Source organism: Falco punctatus (genome assembly GCF_963210335.1).
Source record: "Falco punctatus genome assembly, chromosome: 17".
In the NCBI taxonomy this organism is placed as follows: Eukaryota; Metazoa; Chordata; class Aves; order Falconiformes; family Falconidae; genus Falco; species Falco punctatus.
In genome coordinates, this window is record NC_137597.1 from 8,174,117 (window position 1) to 8,197,150 (window position 23,034).

At 41.6% G+C, this 23,034-nt stretch overlaps 1 protein-coding gene across 1 annotated transcript; it reads right to left on the minus strand.

Annotated features, from left to right (window-relative positions):
• Positions 1 to 397: 397 nt before the first annotated feature.
• On the minus strand, positions 398 to 22,379 carry CSDE1 (cold shock domain containing E1). The gene is made up of 20 exons (XM_080367840.1): positions 22,224 to 22,379; positions 18,032 to 18,464; positions 13,003 to 13,201; positions 12,161 to 12,270; positions 11,719 to 11,811; positions 11,101 to 11,198; positions 10,860 to 10,941; positions 10,378 to 10,506; positions 10,086 to 10,211; positions 9,033 to 9,245; positions 7,045 to 7,185; positions 6,798 to 6,956; positions 6,130 to 6,237; positions 5,137 to 5,312; positions 4,633 to 4,745; positions 3,808 to 3,927; positions 3,413 to 3,591; positions 2,281 to 2,444; positions 1,185 to 1,317; positions 398 to 609 (listed from the first exon to the last, which is right to left on the minus strand). The coding sequence occupies exons 3-20, from the start codon at positions 13,199 to 13,201 to the stop codon at positions 562 to 564; spliced, it is 2,391 nt and encodes a 796-aa protein (XP_080223966.1). The 5' UTR covers positions 18,032 to 18,464; positions 22,224 to 22,379; the 3' UTR covers positions 398 to 561.
• Positions 22,380 to 23,034: the final 655 nt, after the last annotated feature.

The following is a 23,034-nucleotide window of genomic DNA, read 5'->3' on the forward strand; positions in this document are numbered from 1 at the left end:
TAGGAAAACACCATAACGTTTGGCCGTCAGCTGAAGTGATCTGAATGTTCACAAAGATTTTACATAAAGTTGAACTTACTCCACTCTCAAATGGTCCTCAGAATTCGAGCAGAGCGAGCTGAAGTAAGCCTTCCGCCTCCACTTGGAAGGAAAGACACAACGCAACGGAGCACTAAGGCATAGTAATACCTTGGCCAAAATAACACAGATAAAGCAGAAAGAACTGTAGTGCAGAATTCCGTAAGGTCTACCAGCACAGAGCTGTCTATAATGTTTACTCACATAGGCAATGTAGATTTGCAGTTACCAGTTGCGTTAAATGCACCATTCAAAACAAGCTTCTAAAATGTGATACTATAAGGCGCCACCTTTAAGTTCTCCAGAATGCAACTGTGCATAACTTTAAAATGGTTTCATAAATTTATTTTAAACATAACATGAGAAGGTGTTAAAACCGGTGTAATAGCTTCTTAGAATTTGGAAGAAGGGATGAATAGGGAGATATTCAGTACCCTTCACCAGCCCCCACCGCTGTTGTACATCAAGTATGGGTTTTGCAGATCAGTCTATAACACCAGCTTGACGGATCTTTCTCTCTGCACCAAATCCCTGCAAGGAAAACAAAACAAACCTTTAGCTCCAGCATCACGCTTCAAAGGGAACCCGTCCGTCCTCTTCCAACCAACATGGAGTTAACATTCCTAATGAACCCCCCGTATGTCCTCCAAGTCAGTAACAAAACAGGTTCTGTGGATTGCTCTTTGTAGTCCTAGCTACATCACATATTCCAGATGCTTTACTCCTGCTTATCAAGCAGTGGAAGAACGTCATGCAAAAGCCAAGTTTAGGTAAAGTGATTTCATTTGCTGCCTCTGACAGTAAGGAGGTTTGTAAAAGAAAAAACAAACCCAGGTAGGCATTACAGGCTAGAACACAAGCAGCAATTGGTTGCTTCTGTACCACGTGCTCCTCTGAAACCACAGCACACAATACTGACCCAGAGTGCAGCACCCCGACTTTGCACAAAAATCATCTCATCTCACACAGTCACTATGGAACAAGGGTGGACACCATGTTTCAAACTGTTTAGGCTCCCAACAGAGAAAGCAGGAAGCAGTATTATGTTATCTAAGTTAAAACACAAACTGCAGTTACTCTGCAAGCTCGCCTCGTATTTTACATACCTTTGAGTTATCCGGTCCCCTAGGCTGACGAAGAACTGTTAGACGAGGAGCACTGGCATCATCCAGATTAATGCTCTTCAAACGATTAACAAGTCTATCAGGACGCGGAGCAGCAACAGCCTTAGCACCTTCACTGTAACAGCCAACCAAAGAGCACTAGTGACTTCCCAGAGATGGTGTGAGCTACCTCATTTACAGTCACTTTCCCCATTAATCCATTAACATAATCTGTCTCGTGTGATAGTGGGCATTCTGGATGATACCACTCACATCTGCCTCAAACCCAGGACTTTAAACACAGGACTCTGAAACAGCAGTAGCTGAAAACAGAGTTCTCAGAAGGGTATTCTGTAGCAAGCAGAGGTGTTGCATTTGCTTTCATGCACACATAAGTAGTATTTCCCACATTTCTGTTCCCTTTAACTGCAACAATAAAAGACTTAAAGCTGGCAGTACACAGTATAGCATTAACATCTCTGAAGATGATGAGAATAGAGAATTTTGAGAAAAAGGAATTAAATTTTAGCTTCTGGTTGAAGTGCTATCTCAAGCTTAAGCAAAATCCAAATTGTGCCGTCTTCTTCAAAACATCTAAGTAGTTCAAAAGCAAAAAACCCCCCCACCCTGCCACCTGTAAGAAATGGTGTGCCAAAAAGAATAAAGGTGCTTTAACAACATTGGTTTTGTATTTAAAAACTAAAGTTGCTCTTCAGGAACAGCTGGAAGTACTACAGACTACACCCAGAGAGGCCAGCAACTATATAGGAATACCATCAGTTTTCTTATCATTCATTCATTTCTACTTAGAAGGCTGTATCCAAGTTCCTGCTACGGGGGGGGGGGGGGAGCTTCTTCAGAACAAATTGATAAAAGAACAAGCTATCTGTAATTAAGAAAAACTAAGAGTGCTGCTGCTGCACTGTACAGGACGCTACAAGTGCTGGCAGCTCACAGGTGAGAGGCTCTCACTGAAGCCAGCTGTAATTCAGAGCTGCCATTCTAGGAAAAGCCAGCTCCATTTAGAAGCAGCGCGCACTCCGCTGCTGTGATGCAGACAGCGTGCCAGATCAAATCACTTGAAATTCTGAATCCTCACCAGACACGCCACACATTACAGGCACTGCATTTTCCTGTGCGCTGGTTCAGGATTACGGAGAACTCCACTTCATCCCCAGCCTGTAGTTCCACACCATCCTGAACTTCTTTGACATGGAAGAATAGCTTTTTGCTGTCACCCACTTCATAGTTAATGAAACCAAACTGAAAACCAACACATCACAAGGTTATTTCTTTCTTCTTGATCCAAATAATGCAATGACTTACTCATTACTGCAGTTTAACTACTTCTAGGAAAAAACTCTGAAGTGCCTAACGGAAGTCGAAATACAATTTCTAAACTGAACAGAACATTCTGTCTGGGAGCAACGCTTCTGGGTGCCTAGGCACTCTTCCTGGGCCCAGTGTCTATAGAACAAGTTCTGAAAGCTGCTAAAGCCCTTGCAGTTGCATTAAACTGAGAAGAGTGCTGTCGCATGTTCGTAAGACCCCACCTTAAAAAGTTACACAGCAGAAACCACTCAATTTTTTCAGTCTGTCGCCAGTGTAAGAAGTTGGTTATTTCCATTACCCTTTACTCATGTATAAGCTGGCAAACCTCAACTAAACCTCTCCCTAAACTACTACAGTGTAGTGCTGCAGAGTAAATATAAAATCAGAAAGCATTCACAACACTTAATTTTCTAATCATTCTGAGAGCAACTAACTAGGGCAATGACCTGCCTTCACATTTCAGGAGGACTACAATTATTGACTGCTTAACGCTGTGAAGAAGCTTCTTTTAGAAGCAAAGTATGCACAGTTTTGTTTCTTTTTTTAAACACTTAAATGTCCTGTTCAGCAGAAACCAGTCAGATCTGTTTCTAGGACATCTCAGAAAAATATCTTCAGAATCAACCACAGCAGGAACTGCTGCCCAGCAGTACCAATGTTTCAGCACCAAACCAAGTACCGAGTTCACGTTTAGTAAAGTCATGTTACACAGGCTTTCATAAACCAGTATTTGGGTCACACAAAGCTACTTCCCTAGAACCAGAGTACAAAGCAAACCATTTGTGCCGAGCAGCCTTCCTGGATTCAAGTGCTGAGGTAGATTCTCATCTGCTCTATGCCAAGACAAGCAGTGATTTTCTATTAATATGCATCTCATCTTCACAGCAGCAGCCGCTCACCTGATCTTTCACGCATTCCACTGTGGCTCTGCGGAACGGTGTGATGTTAACAGCCATTGTCTGCCCATTTTGACCAAGAACACAGAGCTGAAACTTTACTGTTTCTCCCTTTTGCAGACAGTCACCTTTGTTTGCCATTCCAACAATTCCAAACGGATAGACCTCTCCTTTCATCTCACCTAGTGGAGGAAAAAGTGCAAGACAGAACTGAGAGAATTCCTTTCCTACCTGAGGGCGTTCAAAATCTATTTGCAGCATTACTGTCAGCTGAGTAGTACAAATATAGTCTGTAGTGTGACTATAATACTCAATACCTACTTACAGATTACTGAACTTCTACGCTTCTCATGCACTTGTGAAAGGAATACCTATAACTTAAAAGAAACAAATCTTACCATCCTCCATGACTTCAATCATGCCCTGGTATTCCGTTTGTGTGGGATCTACACTCCTCAAAGGACGAATTACTTTACCAGAGTAAACAGCTGGATCAGCTTCTTCAGTGATACCATTCACTGAAAAAAACCCAGGATGTTCTAGTCATACTTTATTTTAAATAAAGAGTTAGTGATGCAGATTGACCAGGAGTCGACAGTTTGCACTGCAAGACACCTAAGGCAGCGCACTCTATCACTCAGTAGAACTGCAACAGCTTTAACACAGAAAGTCATGACAGTTTTTCTAACCAAGACCAAACTAACATTTCAAACACAGAAGTAGAAGAATACTACTTTCTCTTGCAACTAGAGTCCATGGAACTTGAAAAGCAAATCAAAGTATTTCACGTCTCTTCCACTGCATTCCCATTCCCCGCTCACTTGAACCATTCAATAACCTTTAAGTATGCATTTTTTTTTGCCCCCAAGTCCTTAATAGCCCCTGCATCTATCTGCATTCCTCCTGCAATTTTCCTTCTGTGAGGTACAGCACAACACGCACTTGTGTGGCTACTTCTGCCACTAGGCCTCTCCTTATAACACTACACCTGAAGAGGACAGAGTACAGTAAAGGTCCAAGAGTTGCTACTGTCTACAGGACTGTTGGTCTGCAGTTGTCTGTTCTCTGGAAACACAGACAACAGCTTTTAGGAAACCAATGATCACCAGATTAAGCACTGTCTTCTTGGTCTGAGCTCCAACTGTAAACACATTATTAACAATCTTTATCCACCAGCATGTGCTAAGAGCATCATAAGCAGAAAGTACCAGGTACAGTCTTACCTGCATGTGTTTTGTTCACCTTTTCTGCACTAACTTTGTTTCCTTTGCCTTTTGACAAGCTGTATTCAACAGTGTCTCCAAGTTCCAGGCTATCAATATCACCACAGTATTCACTACAGGAATAGAATTATGTAAAATTTGCCTTCAGTTACGTAACAGTGATGGTCATCCAACATTTATAAAAGTAGATCAGAAACTATTTAACCCGCTCAGCCCTTCACATTTTCAATAAATCCTTCCTCAAGGAAGCAAAGTGTTTCAAATATACAACTGTAGTTCTTGGCCTGGGATTCAGAGGCGTAGAACACCAAGACTTCTGACTAACAGAAAAGCTTGAATCAGTCCAACAGGGATAAATGTAACTCGAGACACCCAAGCATGTATATATGTGTGCACATGAAGTCCACATGGGTTTAACAGTCAATGGCATGAAATCCTCTCCTCGAACAGAACACTTGCCACCCCACCTCCCACCAACACACAAATAATAAAACTGTCATGCACCTGTAGTGGAAAAATATCTCCTTATCATGATTGGCTGTTTCAATAAATCCAAAGTTATCTTTCAGGGCTGCCACGTATCCCAAAAGCCTCTTAGAGCTGTAATTGCGTCCTAGCATTCTGACAGAAACAGCTGTTTGCAGACCAGTTCTCTTCACTTCACAAACACAGAACTCAACCTGTTGAAGAAGTGTGTATCAATACGAGGTAGAAAAAGCCAAAACCACGACCACCAACAAAACCACCTCAAAACAACTGATTTCAAACCTGTGTCACTGTAATCAACATCTAAGCTCACCATGGAAGTAATTTTCTAGCCACTACTTCCCTAGAAACATCTGTTATGACATTTAGTACATTCCAAAGAGTAGCAGTCACACCAGTGGTATCTGCAAGGCAAGACAGCCCCTAGCACTTAGCTGCTTTTATCCATTAAAGATGAGAAACTTTATGTGATTCCCCTCCTTTCACTACACTTAATCACCAGTGGCCCACAGTGAACTCATTTGTTTCAGATATTTAATAAACATTAATCAGTGCCTTCCTAGCATGGCTCCTGAACACAGACAGGTTTTAGGCTGCTCCCCCAGATCTCCAAATTCTTTCTCTTTTCCCACTGTCTCTCGGGCTAATCTGCTTGTACGGGTATGTTATCCCGATTCAACATCCATCTCAAAGTCTCTATGCTGATTTCCTCTTGATTATTCACAAGTGGAGACCACTGTTTTAATGATAAAAATTCCTTGTTTAAAAAGCATCATTTAGACAGTATGACACTATTTTCCTTTACGTATCGCTAGGTTTTAGGATATTTGTTATACAGAAGATTAAGCCGCTCAAACCTAGGGCAGAAGAAAAGAAGTGGGTAACATTACACAGATGCCTTGTCCTTCACTTGTTTGACAGGGAGAACAAATCCAGTAACAAGGCAAAAAGAAGCTCACATCTCACAACACACAGAGAAATATTTCCTAAAGGTACACTAAGGTATATTGCCTTATCTCCTATCTGGGGATTAGCAGATCCTTCCACATCCTTGGCCTGGTAAGGAATGGTCAGTTTTACTCCACAGTCATCATAAACAATTATTCCATCCTCAGCTTCCTAAAGAACAAGACATCAGAATACAGCAATCAGTGTAAGCAAGTGAGTTTACTGTGTATAATTCAAGCACTGCTCGTTTAAGCCACAGTGGTCTCACAGTAACTGCTCACTATCTGGTGAGACACACAACAAAGCAATCACCTCTTGAGTAAGAAGCTTTGAATGACACTAAAATACTTTCTTTTACAGGAAAGAAAGTATTACCACCATTTCCTACTGGTATTTATTGGAAGTTTGTATTCTGGCATTGATTTGTCATGCCATTTTAAACAACAGAGGTTCTCCTATAGCCCTAGAAACTTAATTTTAACCAATGCTATCTAGCACCTTATGCAGTAGTAGGCATTACCCTCAACATGATCACAAACAATGCTTGTATTATCCTGTTTCACACAAGTTAGTTTTTGCTGACTGCTGCCATTAGCTATTCAACGTAGTACACATTTATACAGGATGAACAGTGCTTCAAAAAGTTGAATCACTGATTTTAAGGAAGCAGCCTCAGTCTCCAAAGCCAGGAACACAGAACAGGAACTTCACAAGTAGAAGAGCAGCGTTACCTTCTCTTTCCCTTTATTTGGGCTAGTGGCTTTGGCTGGAGTGGCTTCTTTGTCTATAGTGCCCACAAAACGGTGATCTGATTGGGTATGGAAAGAAACCGTGCCCTTTGGAAGCTTTTTAATCCTTATAGCATGATTTCTTTGGGCAGATAACATATCCTGAAAAATAAGATCAATCAGATTTTAGACAGTCTGCACGTAATTTCTTTTAAAACGAAGATTTTGTAAAAATGTTAATCTCACTTACAGGAACGACAGTAAACTCTACTTCATCAGAAATGTGGAGTTGATTTCCATCCATAATTTCACTGAAGTGAAAGAACATGCGGGCATCCCGGTCTACACATTTAATGAAGCCAAAGCCATCTCTCATTGCTGCAATCACACCCTGAGAAGAGTTAAATGGACAAGTACAGTTTTACTACTAGTATGCAACATCTGTCTGTGGGGTATGTAATAATCTGAACACAAGGCCTGAATGCTATGAAAACACTTCCTGATTAATGCAATATGCTTCCTTGCAAACTGTAGTGCTAACGGCTACGGTCAACATGACATGCAAACAAGTTGTACTTACCTAGTTTCTCAATTTAAATTAATCTTTCCCACTTTACTCTTCATAAGAACTTAAGCCATTAACAAGGAGGACTACAGTTCAAGAACCTGACATTACTACTACACCCATTCTTGAAGGGGGTAACTCTACAGATACATGCATCATCTATGTAAGTACGTAACATGTACATAAACACACATGAACATACAAGAACCTATATAAACAGGAAATAAAATCAGTGGTTGGAGGGAATTTTAAGAGAAAACCCGTAAGATTTCCAGACACAAATGAGGGAATTAAAAAGCTTTCTTACAAACAAGTTTGTTAAAACAAGACTATCATACCCATGGGTGTATACTATGGTATTAAGCATAGTAACGTTAAGCATGTTACATGGTATTTTAGTGGCCTTCCTGGTAACCACTAGAAATGGAATACTGAATGATGAACAGAATACACTGTGCCCTATCAAGTGTAAAATTAAATAAAGGGGGGAAAAAAATAAATCCATTTCTCACCCTGACTTCTGTTAAGAAAAATGGAGGGGGCCGGGGGAAAGAGGCTCCATAAAGTTGCTGAAAGAGTTCATCACAATTTAGGAAGAACTAGTACTAGATCATGCCAGAGGCATTGAGGAAGACAGAATTCATTAACATACTCATTTCAGCCCAGTTACTACAGAGCCTTTGGCAAGTCTCAGGGAAGGTTTATAGGATTTGAATGACAATGCAAAGATACTTTCCACCTTTACGACCATTCTTCTCTAATATAGCTTTCACAAGCTCAGGAAAATCAGCTAACCTTTCTAGAAGCAGCCAGCACTTGTCACGTCAATGACAGCTCAGTTCAGGCAGGCAAATATATTTAGCCAGAGTAGAAATACAAGAAGTCTATAGGATAGAATGCCAAAAATTGAGAGGCTAAAGTCAAATTTCTGTGGTTTTCTCAAAGCACAGGGTCCCTAGTAATTCACAGCATACTGAGATGTGATAGCACTGTAACTGGATTCCAATTGAAAAATAAGGCACTTACAGTCTAGCTGGAACAGAACCAATATTCCAAATTACAGGAGTGAAAGATACTCTGTAATACTGATTAGCACGTCCATCTTAAAGTCCCTGTAATCCACAAAGAGTTTTCTGTATGTGATAGAATGCAGCTCTTTACCATCTTTCTGCTGGACCCTCAGAGACAGGCCAGAAAGCATGAGACCCAAAAGCTGCACACAGCACCTCCTCTGATTCTTAAGACTTTTCATTACCTGACCCAGAGTAGCCCCAGGCTCTTCCAGTTTTCCCAAGAAACATGAGTAGTTACTCGTTTAGACTCAAATGTGAATTTTTAAACCAATAGTTCGAGGCTGCATTACTTCTCTGCCTGCTGTAAGCAGCTAGCAATCCCCTCCAAGAGTGCCAGCTAAGGTCTAGTTTTCTAATATGATTTAATTTACTCAGTAATTCAGTTCTTAATTCTTTTAAAGGCAAGATGCACAGCATTAACTCTGAATTTTATATCATTTAAGCACTTTGTTAAAAGTGTACAGCTGAGGACTGGATTTTGGAAGAGGCAATGGAAGACACTAGGGACTTTCACATTAAGTTATTGTTTAAGACAAAACCCCCATGTTTTACTTTCAATTTCCCCTAAGGAATTAAAAACTTCAGAAGATTGATACTTGCCATTTCCCTAGTTTCATTAGTAAACTGGAAAGTATTGGGCAGAACCTCAATATTGGTGGCTCGTTCCAATTTGTCACGTCTGTCTGTTGAAATATTGAATCGAACGTGGTCACTTTCCAGCAAGGTCACCTTGGATTTTGTATCTTTGTCTCCAAATGGAAGTTCTTTCGGAATCACAAAGTCAACTTTGATGCGGCCAGGTAATGGATCACTCTAGTAGACAGAAACCCCAACAGAAAAATGTTAGTTCACCTACAAGACTCAGCGTAACCAGACAGAACAGTTGGCAGAACCACTACTGCTAACAGAAGTGTGGATGACACCAGATGCCTGCTGGACTCAGACCACTATGCTTCACTTCTACCACTCCTAATCTGCAATTTATTGCCCAAATAATATTACAACCAAATCCAAGGTGGTTTTTGTTGTTGTTGGTTGGTTGAAGGGTTTTTTTAAGCACTAAGAACTAAGTTTATAACCATATTTACAGCACCACATCTGAAAGTCAGCGTCTTCCCTATTAAGTGTCCAAAACACACAGAACCCCACCCCCCCACCCCCAATCTTCCTGAAACAACACAGGTTCACCTAAAACCTTAAGGGAAGTGCTCATGTACACTCTTTCCTCAAAGCCAAACACTGAATGTCAAGTTATCTCTCTGTCAGCCTCATTAACTGTCAATGCTCAGAGCAATCCGTAATCAGGCCTATTCCAGCAAATACCTTCTCCCCTTTTCCCTATGCTTTTGCTTTAAAGATAAATCCTAAACCCACAAAATTCAATAGGAAGTATTTGAAACACTAAAGAAAAACACATACTCCCCAATGTACCAGTACCCTAATTCTTGCTCTTTACAACCTTTAGAAAAATTGCACACTGTGACTGCTATCAATGGTTGTTACAGGTTAAGTCCAAGCTTATTCCTTTTACTCTGACAGGATGCTTATGTGGCGGACTGTAATAGGGAAAGGGCAACCTTTGTACTGCTTGACTGGAATTCAATACAATCAATACAACATTTCACACAAACTTCAGTAAATACTGAAATTTACCTGGTTTTTGCTGGGTACTTTTGGAATTACTTTGGTTACGGTTCCTTCAAAATGTTCAATGCTGATATCTTCAAAAATGACAGTTCCTTGAGGCAGCAGTCTAACATCTGTTGCAACTTCTTTACCCTAAAGGTACAACATCAGTCAAACACCCATAGAGAAGAGGTGAAGTAACAGACATTTTCCAATGAACCTCCTCCCCCCTTCTTTTTACAAGTTATCTGAGAAAACAGACAGCTGTCCAGTTATGCCCTAGGATCTTGTCTTCAGTTTTTAATGAATTTCGTCTTACGTTTCTGTCTTTGATTGTAAACTCCACATCATCACCAGGCTGTAAGGCTTCTAGGTCACCTTTAAATTCACTATAGTGAAAGAATATTTCCTTCACGACATCACCCCTCTCAATAAATCCAAAGGCTTCCTAAGAACAGAATAAAGTGTTTAATAAATTGCCCATTCTCTTAACATACCAAGACAAAATTTTACAGGTTCTATCAAACAACAACAAAAGACACTGACATACCAATATAGCAGACTTATGAGTGCACACAGTTTAACAGACTACCAGAAGAAACATACAAACAGAAAAAAATGGGATTTCCTTTGTTAAGGAAAGAAGTAGTATCAAAGATCAGCTGTTTAAACAGTTTCACCCTGTTTACACCCACAGCTACAAACTACTAATACCTCTTAAAGACCTAAATATATTATTTATAACTTCTCAGAACAGCATTTCATTTTCAAATGAAACTTTAAAACTAAATTATCACTTACTTTCATGGCACAGACTACTCCTTGACAGCGGGCTTGTTTCTTTTTTAATAGCATAATGTTACGAGCACTTACAGCACCAGTACTAGAGGGGAAAAAAGAAAACAGCAAACTTGAAACAACTCAAAACTGTAGCAAAACTTAAGACTGATTTTCACGGCATCATCTCAGTTCTTGGAACAGGCATGAATTCTGCCTGACTACAAAAACAAAGTATGAAGTCAGAAAAGCAACACCAACTTACTGTTTATTTGTATCAATTACAAAGTTTATTTTATCTCCTGTTTCCAGCTGTACATTTCCTTCAACATCCTCTGGGGTGTAAGTCAGGTAAAATACTTCCTGTAAATTAACATTGACTAATATTACTCTATTTGCAGAATAGTTGCTTCAAAGAAACATTAACACCATTTTGTTTAAGAACAGTATCTTCTACCAAAAAAATTTAGTGTGAAAACTGAGAATGGTCAAACATGACATGCATTCTTTTTTCCACTGTGCTGTTTTGATGAGTCTGTAACAAGCAACTTAAGTTGAAAGGTTTGTATGTGGCCATCTTTAAATGTCAATTTCTAAACATTAAAAGTTCAAGACAAGGATACATGAACATTACAAAACCCAGCTTCATTAAGTTTTAGAAGAGAACAACTATTTCCCTCTATATAAAGTTCTCCATGCATATAAGCAAGCAAGCTGTCAAATTAATATTACTGTTTGTAGTAATTACCAAAGCATGCTTTTTTTGCGCCATGAACTTGGTAGTGTCAACTGTTTACTTTAAGTTGCATCATTTTTTTTGTTTTTGCTCATGGACCACAATGATGGGTTAGTGAAGAGTTCAAGTAAAACACATAAGCTTTACCCCATTACGTTCGTAGCATACGCTCCCTGTAGGACTCTGACCCGGGGCAGCTGGAGATTTACTCTCTAAATTGTGAGGAACAGCGCACACAACCTACCAGTCAAAAAAAAAAAAAAATTCCCATTGCTAGTAATTTCAGGAGCAGCATTGTTCAATACAAAATGAATTTCAGTATCCTCTACCACACACTCATCTAGTGTAACTCAACCCGGAATGTCATGCTGCAAAATTTCAGTCTTACAGAATACCTGTTGACTCTTTAAGAACTGCCTAGAGCCAAGCTAGAGCTCAAACTGAACCTTTGATTTTTTTACCAGAACAACAGAAATACATTTCAGTGTAACTGTATATTGTATGTAGTTAATATGCATGCTAAATCAATCTAGCCTTCTGTACTGCAGTAAAGAATGGAAACTATGCCTTATGGAAAATGGGCACTAACTTGTCCATTTATTCGTTCTTCAGGTAGTATTTCTGGTTTTATCTTCACCAATTTAATAGCAATGGGTTTTCCAGTTCGGCGATCAGAAGACACTTCGAACTCCACATCGTCTATAAGACAATCAAACATGATAATGGCATCACAGAGTTTTGTCTGGGTTTTTATGTTTTGTTTTGGTTTTTTACAATCACTACATGGCTACATTTCATAATTCACGGCTTGTCACCAAACACAACGAAGTAAAACTCAAGTGCTTTTGTTACCAAGGAAGGACACTCTATTTGAAAGTATTTCTCTGGTTATTCTACTTACTCACTCCCGTTGCTAATGAACTATTCTATTGTAATGGTTTGTCCCTCAATAGTTCCCTCCACCTGCCCCTCTCACTATACAGCGAACTTCACACTGAAATTCAGACAACACGACACATGCCATTAAAACAGTTCAGAAACTTCACTGCCATATTAATTAGCAGCGTGAAGTAGCTGCCTCCCCATTCTTAAAAAAAGCCCTGGCCATCTTCCAACTAATTCTAAAAAAAGAAATACTAGGCATGTGAGGTAAATTCTTCCACAGTTTAAGCACTTGCTTCCACCTCAGTTATATAAGTTTGACCTAACACCAGACCTATTCCAGAATGGCCACAACTGTATTGATAAAGCTGCACAAAGTTTAAGTGCTGTAAAAGTCTCTCATTAGGAGTGGCAGATTATTCAGGTGTCTCTTGTAGCCCACCAGAGCAGCATGCATCTGTTCATGCCATATGATAAAAGCATGTTCTATGGCAAGTGAAAGAAACTGGTCTTCACTCACCCTAGAAGCTCTGAAAGTTGCCTAATTACCTCCTACTTTAAGCTCCTGTAAGTTGCCATTATACTGTGAACAGTGGAAGAACAGTCTAGCTTGCCGTTCTGAACACTGAATGAATCCGTAAGAGGTCAGCAGTTTTTCTATAACCCCAGTCTCACGCAGCGCTGCCGAAGTACCATTGGGGTACCCGTTGTGTCCATTGTTGTGGAGCAGGTTTGGATCAAAGCTCATCTGTTTAAAAGAAGTGGGGGAAAGACAAAAACACTAATTAAAGTAAGTTCTGTTTTTCCATACCCACGTAATAGCATAACAGAAATGAGAGCTTGTGGAAGGTATTGTAACAAGCAAATTCTAACCATTTTTAAAATAGAGAAGGAACATCAAAATATACAAAGCTTTTGTAAACCAATAATGCTTAAAATTTAGACAGGCAACACACTTATAACACAGGCCAGAAATAAAGCTTGCACAGACCAAAACTAACTTCTGACTTTCTTAAGTATTATACCTCAAAGTACTCTCACATTCACTACTTCACACCAGGGCCTGAAAGTACCTGCTCTTCCAAATTAAACAGGTAATTCAGAAAACACAACTATTATGAACCAACAGAAGCAGGTTCACGTCCCTGCAAAGTTTGCCCCCAGTTTGTCTGTTCAGATTTTCATACTAAAAAAACCCCAGTTTAAAGTATTTAAACATTTTCACGGTTATGGAATTTATACCCAGAATTATAACTTAAACTAACACTTCTGTGGCATAGGAGCCCAAGTGCTAGACAGACTGAAAAAATTTGAAAACAGCATTAAACTAAAAAAGTTACAAGCTGTAATGAACTGTTAACTTATAGCCATGAATATCTGGGGGGGGGGGGGGAGCAGCAGTCTTTCTCTTTCCAGGGCACAGACTCAACCTTGAAATACTCAAGTCTCTTCCATTTACAGGTTAGCAATTAAATCAGTTGAAAGGTATTAAACCTCACTAAACACTGGAATTCAAGAAAGGTTACTGAAGCAACCCTTCCCCCTCCCCAAACAGTCAACATGCATCTTAAAACACAGTATTAGGAGGGTTTTATTTGCTGTAGTTTCCAGAGTATTTATTTTTGAAAGAAAATGAGACTATCTGTTCTCTGCTTTCTTCTTGCATCAAGCAGAAGGAATTCAAAATTAGTCAGCAATATGTTTAGTGGAGATAAAAGACAGCTGAGCAACCTGTAAAACGTTCATGCTTCTTACTCTAGTACAGAGATTGAGTTACTGAACGTATTAAAAAGGTATAGTTACAACACGTCTTATTATGCTGTCTGGAAATCAGTTTAAAAGTGATCAGAAGGCACTGAAAATCACCTGCCATGAAGTTTCTGGGCAAAAATCTTTATTTCAAGTGAGACCAACATTAAAAAAATAAATGGGTAAGAACTGCAAGAAGTAAGGACTGACAAAGGAGTTCTGACCTCCAAGAGAAAAAGGAAAACATCAGTCCTCACATCATTGTACTCTGCAACTTCTCAATGCTAGTTAGCCTTCAACCATTAATCCCAAATGGTTCCAAAAAATGATGCTGGTACTGGTTAATGGTGAAACTTATAAGCATAACCCATGCTGGTGTATTTTTCCTGGAACATTTCCACCTTCATGTTATGGCTTACATATTTAGACTTTAATGCAAAAAGGATGTTGTACCAGAACCTAAGGGGTATTTTCACTGGTTTCATTTTGCAGGAAGAAGCAATGTTTTGATGTAAGAATTTCTAAAAAAGTTTCAAGAAAAAAACCCCAAAACTGATACTTCATAATTGCTTGGGAGAAGACCAAATGCTTCATATTTGCAAAAAACTGTTGATACTAAGAAGGTTAAGTAGTGAAGAGGACATTCACTAGGTAACCAAACCTATGGCATCCTGTGCTACTGAAACATGTTGACATTGCTGCCCTGACCTAAGGATCTCTGGTACAGGGGAGTACCCTTTTGTTTAAGACCCGCATGTGATATGATTGATACAATTAAAAAAAGAAATGATACAGTTTCTCTAATATGCACCGCTTATTTTCTTGGTTTACATCTCTTCATTTTCCATTTTTAAAATGAGTAACTGTAGTATGGCCAACTATTGCACAAAATCTCCAAGCCTCAACGGGAAAACGCACCAGAGGCAAAGGTGTGCACATATACACCCCTGATGCAGAAACAGCTACAAAAGCTCGATGTTCTGTTACGCTATATTAAGAGAACTACTAAAAGCCTAATTTAGAGTCTCTTTCAGTGCTGTGCTTCTTCCCACACACTAAAAACTCTTGCAAGGAAGGGACTACCTTACCACCCAGCTTCCCCTCTCATACTTTAAAGGGAGGGCTAAAAAAGTTGAACCAAGGAGTTAGTTTTTAGTTTGTTAGATTATGTATTAGTAAGTTCACATAACTTGACAGAGGTCTCAGTATAATTATCAGAGTACAAATATTTAATTAGGATATTGATTTGGATTTAATCTTAGCTCCATCAAATTAGCATTCGTCCAAACCTGCGAGTCCCAAGTCTGGTTATGTACGATGCCATACAGCAGTTCTTGTGTGTGAGCAGATTAAGCTGAAGAGAATGGGAAAACCTAACTCTCTAGGAACATCTGAGCTGCCTCACTCATTGTATTCACTAGTAATTCTCCACAACTTACAAGTTTTCCTTTGTCAAGAGCAAACTAAAGGTGAGACCAAACTCACAGGTGCAAACACCTGAAGATCCCCATTTACAATAAATAGAAGTTACAGATGACAACTATCTCCCTGCACTGCACCCTGCAGGCAACTTTCAGAGGACCTGCAACCTACAACCAACTTAATCTGTAATTGTTTTAAACCTTTATTCCTTTTCTAGTTTACCTAATGCAATATAAAACAATTTTGCTACAGCTCAAGAAATGTGTCTGTTCAGGCATGTCTGATGCTGTCAAAAACTTGGGGAGAATAAAAATATTCTATTTTCACAGAGAACCATAATACCAGTGCAAGAAAACACTACAATGTGGCAGTTTACAAATATCAAGTAACTACTACGTAAATAGCTGTTCACAGCCAAGTTAGGTAAGAATTTTATGGCTGCCATATTCAGATTGATAGCCTCCCTACTGTCCCAGAATTAAGTAATAAACTTCATTGTATAAGGTCTTATAGAACAAGAGAAATAAACAGAAAAATGCAGTACTGTCTGTACTGTGGCATGATAACCCACAGTATAACAGACAAGCAGTTACTCAATCCCTTGATTTTAATCGATACTGCCCTCTTATTCCACATTACAAAACCTCAAGTTATCAGGATATCACAGGTTTGTAGAGTAGCTGGTATAAATCAATACTCTTACATGTTCAAGTAAGTCATAAAATACTAACATAGTAGAAAACACTGATTCAGAGAGCATGACCCCTGCCAGAAATCCCTAGAAAACCCTAGTCCATCCTCCTCCTCCTGAAAGGCTTGCCAAGGACAGACAAAGGCAGCCATGTCTTTGTCTAGGTGAGTCTTGAAAACCTCCAATGGCAGAAGTTCCACCACCTTCCTGGGTTAACTGCTGCAGTGCTGTGCTACTCTCCTAGGAAAGATGTCTTTCCCTCATGCCCAGCCTAAACTGCTCAAGGGACAAAAGCCACAGCAGTTGCATCTTTTTTATGCAGTGGATTACCTCTAAAGGGCACATTTTTTCAGAGCATCTGACAAAAAAGCACCATACAAAGCTGTTAAGAGTTACAGACTAGTTCCTGCCAGCATCACTCCAATATATGAACCCTCATCTTTTGAGGAAGGCAACCCCTGGGGCATTCCATACACAAGAAGATACTCTTGTGGGATGGCAACACTGAAGTGTTTGATTTTAAGCCATCCTAGAGCTGGAAATAGTTTTCAGAAACAAATTGGTCCTGCAAGTAGACAGGCTGGGGAAGGGAAAATGATACGTTATTATACCTTTTCCCAGGAGAATAATAGGCAAGACTATTAACCCACTGTGAAAGCTCAAGTGAGTGTGACAAATGCTTTCTGTGAGTCATTTACAAAATGGCCACTTCACATCTCTGATACAAGTACACAAACACACATACGCACCCCTGCCACAGATGTTAAGTAATAGACTAAAGGTGTATCAGATACAGAAAATGACAAAAGTCTACCTAAAAATCAAGTTCGGAACAGCCTATCTCAGGGTTAGAAAACAATACAACTGTCACCCCTTGCTCAGAGACTACCACTGCGTAACTTTTGAACAGTTTGATTTTAAAAGGAGTATTACTAGTACAGCACAAAGGACTCATCATCAATCGTCTAAAGCCTGACTTCAGTTCACAGATAAGACTCCTCGGGGTGGCACTAAAATTTGCTGTAGGGAGAAAGATACATTATAGTATATGCAGTCTTTCCAGATATTTGCCGTACTCCTACACCTGTTCAAACATAATGTTGTAACAGAGCGTAACAAAAATCAAACATAATGCCTGTTTATACATATCACCCGGAGTACTATCATAAAACTGTTCTTTAAGAAACTTCTACTAATAGGCTATAACCTACTAATGCACAAACAAGACTTGCTCATACTTGCAATATAGCAGTTATATACTGGCCCATGATGACTACCTGGCAGTAGTGTCCACTACCAATGGTTCACTCTCAACAGCTGACTTAACACAGCTAACCTGTCAGTTTACAAGAATAAGAACTATGAGCCCCACCAATACATGTACTCAGAGGAAGCAAAAAAAACCCCACCAAACTGTGCAGTCAGATTTAAAGAAGACTAAAGAGGTTATTTTAAAATTAAAAAAGGTTGAAACCACATTACTGTTAGTAGAGTGAAACATTAACAATCAGCTCCCTAGGGTTATTAAGTATTGTTAAACAGAACATCTTGCATGTACTATTAATTCATCATACTGCTACTAAACCAACATAACAGCAAAAAACTGCAAAAAAAATTCCAACAACTTAACAAAACCCACACACTTCTGTTGGCAATTTGTCTCCTATTAAGTTTAGAAATACATATATAACTTTTTATATAAACACATACACCAACCTCGCAGTGATATTCAAATATTGCACTTTCAGTAGTATTAGCCGATTCTTCTGTTTCAGCACAAGTTACTAAGAATGAAGACTGCTATTATTAAAAAAAAAAAAAAAGAGAGAGAGAGATAAAAAGAGAGAAAAAGAAAAAAGACAGCACGAAAATGTGATCTATCAAGCTAATAGAGAATACAAGTGCTGCTGCCCTGGGCAGTTTCAATACAGCACTGGAGAAAACAAAGACTACTAGCAGCGTTGGGACGTGCTCTTTTGAAGCTGTTGAGTAGGCACAAACTTCTTGTTTCAGATCAAGCCTTGTATCTTCAGTGTAAGTTTCCTCTTCTTTGGTCTTGAGTTGTTGTTACGATGTGATATATTCTTTTCCTGATCTGAACTTGAAGCAGCAGTTTCAGGTGGTAAATTCTGTTCTGTTCCACTTCATACTGGAGAAAGGAAAAAACAGCACACTAAATATCACTTTAAAAGAAATTATACATCAGTCTTAGGTATTCCTACCAACAGGTGCATTTCCTCTACCTTAATACTGTACGTTTGATCCATGCTAGGAAAGACTTTACCGATTATTTGGCATGCCCATTTTCAGTTTTGTTTTCCAAGAAACATTACCTCCAGCCACCGATACAGTGCTCCCAATTTTAAACTCTTCAGACAGTAAAGGCATTTCAGGAAACATCCCAGTCTGTACAATTAAAACAGCAACTTTGTTTTGATGAATAGCAGCATCATTTAACCAAGTCTTAGTCCTCCTATCACTAACTTTATATGGCTGTCATCTCATAATTTAATTACCAAGTGCTTGCACAGGCCTTCACAGTGGCAATAGGGTGTATGTGTGTAGGGAAATTAGAATTTCCTGATGATTTTTGTTTCAAAAGTCAGTACTTGAAGCAGCTTTAACTTTGTATTAAAATAAACTTATTAATTATATGTACAGATGCTGTATGCCTGTTCTACACAGACCATATGCACTCTGGCACTGCATATAAACAACTGCAGAGCCATTCTCCAGACTTAAAACAGTGTTTGCAAAATGTTGCTTACATACAGGTAATATTTGTGTAGATAACATAACAGAGAAGTCTCTCTGCAACAGTAACTAGATAGTAATTCCCTCCTAAAGTTTAACAGTACCACTTGGCACTTTCGTGAGAAAGTGGTTTAGACAAACTGCCACCAACTACATAAAACTAAAACCGTACAGAAACAAGAGCTTTTTTCAAAAATAAATAAAATTAAGTTTTGAATTGAGTTTGTTGCTTACTCAGTAGATATAGAGAAGAAGGGGGGGACGACAGATTTTTGTGGACAGAAGCTGCTAAGAAGTAACACAGCTATGAATCTACAGATAAACTAGCACATTATGCAGTAATCTAAAGCTACAATGCATCAGAGCACAACTCTTCCCCAAGTTGTTCCACAAGTCCCACACCAGATGAGAAAAAATATGGACAAAGCCTGTTTCTACACTGTAGCAGGAAAATTAATTTCTCGATTTACATTGAGCTTTGAATTCCCTTTAGCAAACTTGAAAGAGTCAACCTAAGTGACTGAAACAAAAGTGCAAAGACATTTAACTCTCATCATAGTGAAAATGTTGACTGCAGTCAGCTATTACAAGTAAGAATTCTAAACTCCAAAAGCACACAATGGCTGTACGCAAACTCATCACCCAGTTTTCACAGAAGTTTGTACTGCAATGACCTCTCGTCCAGATGAAGCATCTTCCTTTAGTCACCACTTTGAAAAAAACTCTCAGCTGAAATAAGTTTTCTTGTGAGACCCTTACACACACATGAATGAGACTAAAGATGAAACTGGATGAGGGACAGTACAAACCAGTAATCTGCTATGAAAGGTTTGCAGTGAAAGATTCAATTACAAAAAATAAAATTAAAAAAATTTCAGAAGACACAAAGCTACTGCAAAAATAACAGGATCACTAGACTTTTCAGATAGCCTCCATATTAGATTCAGGGCATCATTACCACAGTCTCTTTCACAGTAGTGTTATTTTTTGGGTGGCATTTCAGATCTCAAATGAGCATTCCCCAAACCAAGTTCAGGAGAAATGAAGCAAACATACACTGTATCACAGGAACTGCACAGAGACACTCAATATCTTCTTATTTGTGTACTTCTCATCTAATTAGACCAGTATTATTAGAGCACTACCACAGCTGTAACTTCTATCGTATCACATTTCATGTTTTTCTGGGCACACAATATATTAAATTTTCATAAAATAATCAAAACACCTCTTCTACCCAACCATGACTAAAGCTAATTTTGTCAGCTAAAGAAATAAGGCATTAGCTTTTCCCTTAAAAATTAGCTCCATTTGATAAGATTGGCTTACTACACTTATTAAAACAATGGGGTTGTCAAATAAGCAGAAGTCAAGTTAAAAAGAAAATCTCACACTGTGTGTCTGCTTCAAATTCTTTACTTTTAATTCAGCTACTATAAATACTCCTCCAAACAGTAAACACCCTAAGCAGCTGCCCAGCCCCCAAGTCACACTGGGTTCTGCATTTGTGTATTTACAGCTGAAAGGATTAATGCAAAGACAGGGGAGAGCTGTGCAAGTCCTGCTCTTGAAGTCCCTCAGGTGCAGGTTTTGCCCAATGACAGCAAGCTGTCCACAGCTAGGAACCACCCATACAGCCCAGCAGCAGAACCTGCCAGGTTACAAATGCTGTTTTGATTCCCATTTTCTCCACAAAAAGAGCCAAGTGCAAGAACACGCCTTGATCAGAAAACGTGCTTCTAGGAATAGCCATTTCTCGCATGGCTAAGATTAAATTTAATAAAGATACAACTTGTTATTTTCAGTACGCATGCACAACACGGTTTTAAATACTCAAGGTAAAGCTACTCTGGGTCTTTTCAGACTCATCGGGAAGGCAGCACCGAACATCAGCGCTCACGCACCCTGACCGATCCGCCACAGCTACAATATCAGCTGCCAACGTTCCCTGGGGCACTTGTAAGTTAAAAAATATATATCTGGGGGCACAAAAAAGTTAAAGAACTCCCAAGGACATCTGTAAAGGCATGTACAGACACAGAATCATTCCAAAAAATAACCGTAAGCAGAGAAATCTGTTTTCTTTCAAGGGGCCTGGCGCTGGGGGACCGCCCTGCGCCCGTCACTAACGCGAGCAGCGGAAAGGCGGCTCCCGACGGGCAGGGACCCACCGCAGGGCAGCAGGAGGCTCCTGCAGCACGGCCGGCCCCGAGCGCGGCACTGCCGCGGCCCTGTTCACTGCGCTGCTGCAAGATGGAGGCCGCGGAAACCAGTCGCGAGCCCCGCCGAGGGGCGGTGCCAGGAGCCCCAGCCCGCAGCGCGCCGAGCGGGGGCTGCCGTGCGCGGGAGGCGGCCAGCACGCTGGGCCGCGGCCTACGCTATGACAGCGCAAAGGCCGGAAAGGGGGCGCGCCAGGCGCCGCCGCCGCCCGTCCCAAGCGAAAGGCAGGCCCGGCGGAGGGAGTGGCCGCCGCGCCGCCCTCCCCGCACACAAAGGGGGGCGATGGCGGCCGCTCCCCCACACACAAAGGGCTGGGGGCCCAGGCCCTGCGTCGGGCGGGGCTGCACGCGCGGCATGCCGGGAGCCGCGGTCCGCCACCGCTCTTTCCCGGCGGCCGTGCAGGCCCGGCCCCAGCGGCCCCAGCGGCCCGGCCCCGCCCGGGGCCTGCCGGGGCCCGTAGTCCCCCCCCCGGCACCGCCCCTGTCTGCTCTGCGCCTCTCGGCATGCAGGCCCCGACAGGCCCCGCAGCCGGCTGCGCCGCGCGGCACATCGGGAGAGCGAGTCCCGGCGCCGCGATAGCCCCGCCCCCGCGGCCGGGCGGCACTGCGGCCCCCAAGAGCCCCGGCGGCAGGGCGGCCGCCCGCGGCACGCCGGGAGGCGTAGTGCGCCCGCCGCTGCGGCCCAGCAGCCCGCGCCCGCCGCAACTCCATCCCCGGGCGCCGCGGCCCACCAGGCGGGCGGCCGCCCCCCACGCGGCCGCGGGGAGGTCCCGGGCGCCTCCGCGCCGCTAAGATAGGCGATAAACGGTTTACGGGCACAGAGGTGCCCTCGGCCTCCCCCGCCACCTCTGGGCGGCCCCGGTATCCCTTCGCTTGCGCGGGCGCCGCCTGGGCAGCGGCGGGAGTCGCCAGCGCCCGCCGCGAGTCGTACTTACCCCAACAGCTCAGCGCCCCCGCTCCAGCGCCGCCATGAGCAGCACGGCACAGCACGTAGGAATAAATCCCGGCCTCTCGCGAGAGCGCCGGGCGGGGCCGCGCCTGCGCTGGGCGGAGCCAGCGTCTGTTCACTGCGCATGCGCGTCGGCGCGGCGCGCCCCGCTCCTCGGCCGCCCCGGAGTCGGGGTGAGAGCGCGGGCAGCCCCGTCCCCCAGCCGCCCCGGGGGAGCGGGGGCAGACCCGCTCCTTAGCCACCCCAGGCGGGGGGAGCGGCGGGCAGCGCCCCGCTGCCGCCCCGGGGACTCAATTTGTCACCGAGGGAGACGCTTTGTGTCTAGATTCAGATACAAGCAGAGGAAATCACCCGTCCCGAGGCCCGAATCGATTTTTCAGCGTGAGCAGACCAAGTTCTGCGAATGCCCCGGATCGGATACAATCATACGTTTAGTCACAGATTCCATACTTACAGATCCAGAATAGGACAGCAGCAAATAGCACATATTTAAACTTCCCCTGCTAATTAGGGCCCACCACTAATTGATAATGAACTCAGTCAAAGCAACAGCTATTTGGTTTCCCATTTTTTCCAGGCTGCACAGCAATGAGCCAATTAGGGGACGTTAACCCTCACTACAATAACGATGAAAAAAATGCATCATCACAGGCCTTTCAGATGATGTTAAAAGAGATAAAATGCAAGATTTATGGTCATTGTATTGTTTCATTCAGGTAGGGTAAAAACTAAATGGGGTGCAAAAGGCTCGGGTACATGTAGAACCAATGGAATTACCCCCAGGATGCACAAAACAG